We start from the raw sequence: 6999 nt of genomic DNA, 5'->3' as shown, positions 1-6999 counted from the left end.
ACCGGGGTTATTCAAAGCCTGCAGAGGAACACACCCCTCTTAGCTCCAAACCCCACTTCACTTACTAACCTCCAGTGCAGGGACCGAGATCACCCTTCCTGCCCGCCGTCCCACCCACATTCACGGGCAATAGGCTATAAACACAGCAGCCATTTTGGAGAGAAGTTGGGTCTCTTCTCACTTCCTTCACAGGTTTTACCAGTACTACTAATGAAGGTTCTGTTCCATTCTGGTCAAACAGATACCTGATATTGTGCATGTTGGCTCACTGGAAAGACACCCACCCATCCTGGAGGCACTGCGGAGAATAACAAAAATAACTTTACCCCTATCTCTCTGCCTTGAAGTAAATCATTCCTGATTGTTCTCATTCTCCAGCATTGCAGCAATACGCATTCTACTCTGGTCTTTTGCTGTTTCCCAAGCAATCATTGATTACATCACCGTTGGCTGTACATCTCAGAGCTGCGTTGTGCCATGCCTGTCTGGTCTGCATGTGTCTGATCCTAGCTAAATAAAGTCTACGGCTGTTGCCTTAAAGTTGCTTCTATGTGAGAGCAATGAAGCACCTTTTTTTCTGTGACAGGCACAGACCCAATCATGACATCATCATGGGGAATACAAGCATCACACGTTGTGGCCTATAACCCTGTCCTTGCCTCAGTCTACTGTACTGTATGACTAGAGCAGAGATACCTTTAAGCCTGAACGTGGTCAAAGCAGTGTAGTTCACACCACTGTAGCTGCAATACAGAAGAAATGCGACAAATTTGTAATTGATCTGGGGTGGTGACATACCATGGAGTCAGCCGCTGTTGACAAGTTAGTCGTTTAAACACAGGGAACCTGGGATATGTTCAGGGTTGTCACCAATGCTGACCACACGCACACACACGTGCACACACACGTGCACACATGCACGCACGCACGACCACGCACTATGCAGACATATTGGAATGTCTTGGCTAACCGGTCAGTCTGCTCTCACTGCCGACTATCGTACTGTGAGATCTAACAGGCCCAAGGGCCACAGCAGTACATGGGACAGGACAAACACTACAGTAATGAGACATGACCAAAACATACTGCCCTTTTCTTATCGAATGCTTCGTATGATGTATGTGTGTGACAAGTCAGTGTGTATGTTTGATAAGCGCTGGAGTGCTGAAAGATCGCGTGAGACCGAGAGGCAGTGTGAAAAACGCTGTCCCTTTTCTGGGCATGTCATAAATTAGACAAAGATTCAGGGCGCAGGGCACCCCTGTAAATAACCTTTTAATCCACGGCACCCCTGAATTACATTGTTACATTCCAGCACCTTACATTTATGTAAAATATGTGCATTTTCTCCCCTAAGATACAGTATGTCATGAGGAGAGAATATCTGAAAAAAAAAAAACATTTATATTTGACGTTTAACCACTTAAAACCCCAGCATCCCAATTCAGGTCCGTTTCACTAAGCATAGAAGTGGTTAAACTGAAGTGATATTGATAAATTCCAATTATTATCACAGAATTCTGAGGCACCCCTGGACTGTCACGCACCCTAGGGTTTCACGGCGGCACCCACTTTGAGAACCACTAGGCAATGTTAATATAGGTATAGGATATAAAGTGTACAGAACATTAGCTATATCTATTTTGTCAACCTGTGGATATTTTGAACAAAATTATGTATTCAATACTGTGTATGGTTAATTAATAATACTGCTGCAATGCAACACTGCTTGTGTAATCCATTTGGGGTTGTGGTGACGTCATTATTAAGCGTGGTGGTGGACAATACTGTTGTTATCGTTACAGTGCATGGTGTGGAAGGCCCTTTAGTCTTGCTAGCCTACGTTTATTATTCATCATTCATTGTTGAAGCCATATCTTGCTACGCCAGCTCTTTCCTGAAAGACTTCAATGGAAATATCACTTGTACGAAACTGTTAACTGCATATCTCGCCGCCCGATCTTTGGGTTCAGACCAGCTCAGTACTTTGTAGCACTCTGTAGCGGTACATTTAATGCGGGTTCTCCATTACACGTCTGACAGGGCAGGCAGGAGGTTTTCATCACGCCTGTTTTATGGTTCTAGTGTTCTGAATAAGAACCATTCTGTGGCTGTATGGAGAAAGCATTATGAGCCAGATTGGAGGTAAAGAAAGGAGAAAAGGAAAAGGAAGTGGGGAAATTATATTTGGCAGTGTTATGTTTTTCTCAAGTGTGGGGTCATGCTGGGCAGGTTGGACGGAGGTTTGAGGGGACGTTAGTGTACTGTGTGTGTCTGTGTATGTGTGTGTGTGTGTGTGTGTGTGTGTGTGTGTGTGTGTGTGTGTGTGTGTGTGTGTGTGTTGTATGGGTGTGTGTGCGAGCGTGTGTGCACATGTGTGGATGTGTGTGCTCGCGTGATCAATAAATGCACTTTAGTCAGGAACATTCACGTCAAGTCATTTAACAATTTATTGCAAAATGGAATACACAAGCAGATTTAACCATGTATTGCATAAATGGAATACAGTTAATCTTGGCGTTTAAAGGGCTCCGCGATAGGAGATGCTCCCTGAAATTTTGTGCAAGCTTTTCTGAGCATGCTAAGCAAAATCAGGGAACACAAGCAATACTCCCCATATGGATACAATAGCAGAATAATAGCAATACATATTTGAGCTTAACCTTGACATGTAACATAGTAAAGAAAAAAATCACAGTATTGAGCTTAACTACATCATGACATGAACTTAGACAAAATCACAGTATTTGAGCTTAACCACATTGACATGTAACTTAATCAGACAATCACAAGTATTTGAGCTTAGCCAGACTGATCGTGCAAAGGTGGAGGCTGGGGTGGAGGAGGAAGCAAGCAGAAAATTATTCCGAAGCTTCGGAAACCAAGCATTGGTAGAGAAAGCCAGCCCTATTTAAAGGAGCCTTCCCTTCTGATTGAGAGCTTTGATTGAAGTATGGCAGTCATGTGACATAATGACCAGCAGATATGTTAATGAGGTATGACAACAGAGCTGACTGACATCTGACTACAGTTGAGCAGCGACTTGACTCCCATGCCCTGCATAAACTAATTCTGAAGCTTCATTACTTGTGAGTTGGTAGAGGTGCTAATTGTGAAAGGTTTAACCTTTTGAGATTTTCTGAAAGTTGTTTGAAATTGTCAGCATTTTTGGAAAAGCTAAGGTAGTTTAGTTTTGCCGGCCAGCAGCACTACAATTTCGGGGCGGTGGGCTCTTCTCTGCCTGTGTTTAGATTCCAGTGTGTGTGTGTTTCTTATTTAAACTGACCTCATTCCAGAGCCCCAGTGTTGAATGACATCAGCCCTTAGTGTGCTATCGCAGGCCCACTGTGCTGTCCAGCTCAATGGAGGAGACCACAACTTACGGCTCTGTCAAGGACCTGGCCTTATAAAATCAAATATACGTCCAAAAGTCTAAAACTGAGACCAGATGTTCCTTGGATGGCAAAATGCCAGTAGATGTGTTTAATTGCATAGACTGCAGGTAGCAGATGAATAGTGAGGTCCAGGTGTCATCGCCATGCTGGCTTGTGGTGGACATTTTTGTCAAAATTCATTTTCTTCCATTGACATGTAAATGAGCGGACATTAATATTACCAGAAACGAAAAAAAGCTTGCCCAAAATGATGAGTTACAGGTCTGTAACTCTGAGAGTTTCAGAGTTATGAGGGTCCTTGAAAATAAAGAAAAGTTTGAGAACCACTGTACCAGTGGACTCCCAATGTGTCATAGTGTCATAAGTAAATCAGTCAGTGTCATACATATTCTGGAGAAACCCTGGAGAATAACATTCAGTAATTGGGTATTATGATCAGTATACAGTAGGGACATTATAATGGTGTGTAAATTAGAAAATAAAAAATTGCCACGGACAAGGTCAAATTTTCCCCGCGGACACATTTGTCCGATGGACAAATGTGCTGAACACATTTTTGGTGAGCAACAACGTCACACAACAAAGTGTAAATTACAAGTGTAATACTGTACGACGTGTACGTGCTAATAAAATAGTGCACTTCAAAGATGTCTTTGTTTAGTCTAACGCTGCCTCAATTAACTGGAACTGTGCACAACTCAACTTGTTTGTCTTAGACACAAAGAAGTTACTGAAGCTTATTTGTTGCAGTTGACCTATTTTTTTTCCCGCGACCAATACTAGTCATCCTCACAATGTTGTCACAATATTGATAGAGTAGAGGTATTTGGTGAAAAATACTTTTGATTTTGTCAATATCGCCATCACATTTAGACCTATTCTGATTAAAGAAATTATCCACTATTTTACTTTTATTTCAATATTGTGGAAACCGCTGATCTACAATCTGAGCATTGTGAGGTTTTAGATTAAAAAAAAATTGTGAAAAGTTTCACTTAATGTTCAAAGTAAGACTCAGTTTTGTGTCATGCAGTTACCTTGTTATGATGTAAGTAGTCCAATTATTGAGATATCTTGTGCTGTTGTGCAGTTGATTTGAAACTGATTCATTGCCTTTATCTTCTTACTCTTTTTCTTTCACTATCTTTCTGTTTCTGTCTCTCTCGCTTTTTCTCTTTCTCTCTCTCTCTCTCTCTCTCTCTCTCTCTCTCTCTCACCCCATTTGACCTTTCTGCCTGTGAGTAAATACATCCTCTAAACCGTCTCCATTCATCTCCACAACAGACTCCAAGGCCATCGTGGATGGGAACCTCAAGCTGATCTTGGGCCTGATCTGGACCCTCATCCTGCACTACTCCATCTCCATGCCCATGTGGGAGGACGAGGACGACGAGGACGCCAAGAAGCTGACGCCCAAGCAGCGGCTGCTGGGCTGGATCCAGAACAAGGTGCCCCAGATGCCCATCAACAACTTCCACAGAGACTGGAGGGACGGCAAGGCCTTGGGAGCCCTGGTGGACAACTGTGCCCCAGGTAAGACACACACACACACCCGCACGCATGCACACACACACGCACGCACGCACGCACGTACGCACGTACACGCACACGCACACGCACACACACACACACACACACACACACACACACACACACACACACCCGCACGCATGCACACACGCACGCACGCACGCACGCACGCACGCACGCACACACACACACACACACACACACATGTACACAAACACACAAAAGTTTGCAAAGCCTTAAAAGTTTGGGAACCCTTGCAGTAGGGGAAGGAGGGGTTGGGGGTTGCTAAGTTGTTTGCTCAAGGACAGGGACCCATTGAACTAGCATCCATCAACAGGCAGTTATTGAATGCCTCAAGTCTCCAACGAGAGAGACCTGGGTTAGAATCAAACCTCAAATCTAAAAAAAAAAAGAAAAAAAAGAAAAAACAGTTTTTGAAAGAATTAGCTGCAGGGCAAATGACAAAGTACTTATCCGGTTACAACTCCCCACGTTTGAACTCCATGTCATCCTTCCTCTCTGCTCCTCTTCTCGCTCTAACTAGTAGTAGAGGAACACATCTCCAAAAAAGGTTTTAGGTTTTGAGGTATGGTAGAACAACCTTTTCTGTCATAAAATACAATAAACCTGCCTGTGAACATCCAGTCCAAATGTGGTCATATTCTGATGATTATTTCCAGAGACAGGTGATGAGGCAGTTACAATATTACTTATCACATATTTTTATACAACCTCAACCGTCCATTAAGAAAGATGGAAAATAGAAGTTCTGGAAAAACTAAAAACCCCTAAAGAACATAAAACTCTGACAAACTCTGAACAGGGGTCAGTTAAGGTAAGACATGACCTGACTGAACTCACTGATGATCGGTGTCCCTTTCCCTAAGGACAAAGCCACCATTTTACATCATGTATTTCATTGGTCCGGCAGGAGCAGAGCTGAGCTAAAGGCTTGATTTTTGTTTTGTGGAATGAGGTGTCCCATGCCGTGTTGTGAGCTTGTAGATCTGCTATTTTCGGTACGGCAGTGTATAAATGAGCCATTAGAGGTTGGATCTGGTGAGACGTTGCTGCACATGACATCAGTCAGGAAATCTCTGGGTGGCCTGGAGAGGAATCAGATAGCCATGAATGGAGTTCTATCAAAAAAAGACTGTAAAAGTACGCAGTGAGCCATATTACTTTGATTGATTAGGCTCATAAAAAACACATTGTAGGGGGAGCGAAGGAGGGGGGTCGCTTAATGGAATTTGTTCTATTGCTCTGATCAGAACACTGTGGTTGACAGCGGTTAATAAAGTTAAACAGCAGAGGAAGGGGAGGGAGGAACACGTCCTCGCCGTGCCTCTCCGCACCCGCCATCCTCCCATAGCTCCCTCCCTCTTCTCCTCTCTCCCTTCCCTCCTTTCCTTACTTAGTCCTCTCTTCATCCTCCGTAACGAGAAGCAGCCGCTCTGACCTTATAAAACTATCGGATGAGATGAGAACAACAGACAGAAAGAGAGAGAGAGAGAGAGAGAGAGAGAGAGAGAGTGAGAGAGAGAGAGAGAGAGAGAGAGAGAGAGAGAGAGAGAGAGAGAGAGTTATGATGGCGATGGAGATGAGGAGGGGGGGCAGGCACGTGTACACATAGACATCAAAGGGGGCTTTTGCCCCTGCCCTTTTATCCGTCTGTAAAAAAAGTGCCCTCTCCAGACCACGAATGCAGTTTTTACTATGGTGAAAGAAACGCAAATGCCCCCTTTCCATGACATACCATACCTGAAGGCAGCATTCAAGATAATTGCCTTGTCCAAACTCTCCTGAACTTTGAAATGCAGCATCTTATGTTGAAAGATTGTCCCTCTCTGTGTAGAAATCCATGCCATTATGCCGCATCTCCAGTATAGACTTGATCACACTTAGTTTAGTGTGGTATCACACACTGAAAATAGCCGACCTCCAAGCTCACAACGCGCCGCGGTGCGACGCGTTGTGAGCTTGGAGGTCTGCTATTTTCAATATTTCCACCAAAGGGCCCTTTTAGAAATGTCAGCCTCCCTAACATTCTCTGCACGTCCCTGGGGGGAGGGAG

General features: G+C 43.9%; 1 protein-coding gene across 1 annotated transcript in view; it reads left to right on the top strand.

The window, feature by feature from the left end:
• flncb (filamin C, gamma b (actin binding protein 280)) overlaps positions 1 to 6999 on the top strand; it is a gene marked incomplete at its 5' end in the record, with an annotated part of 81964 nt that overhangs the window by 23047 nt on the left and 51918 nt on the right. The window contains one exon of the mRNA XM_080754302.1: positions 4680 to 4928. Coding sequence (XP_080610428.1) covers positions 4680 to 4928 — 249 coding nt within the window. The remainder of the gene's footprint in view (positions 1 to 4679; positions 4929 to 6999) is intronic.

Source organism: Nannobrachium achirus, assembly GCF_963921795.1.
Source record: "Nannobrachium achirus genome assembly, chromosome: 23".
Lineage (NCBI taxonomy): Eukaryota > Metazoa > Chordata > Actinopteri > Myctophiformes > Myctophidae > Nannobrachium > Nannobrachium achirus.
Note: the sequence above shows the minus strand (reverse complement) of the source record. Positions and strands in the feature narration are given on the sequence as shown.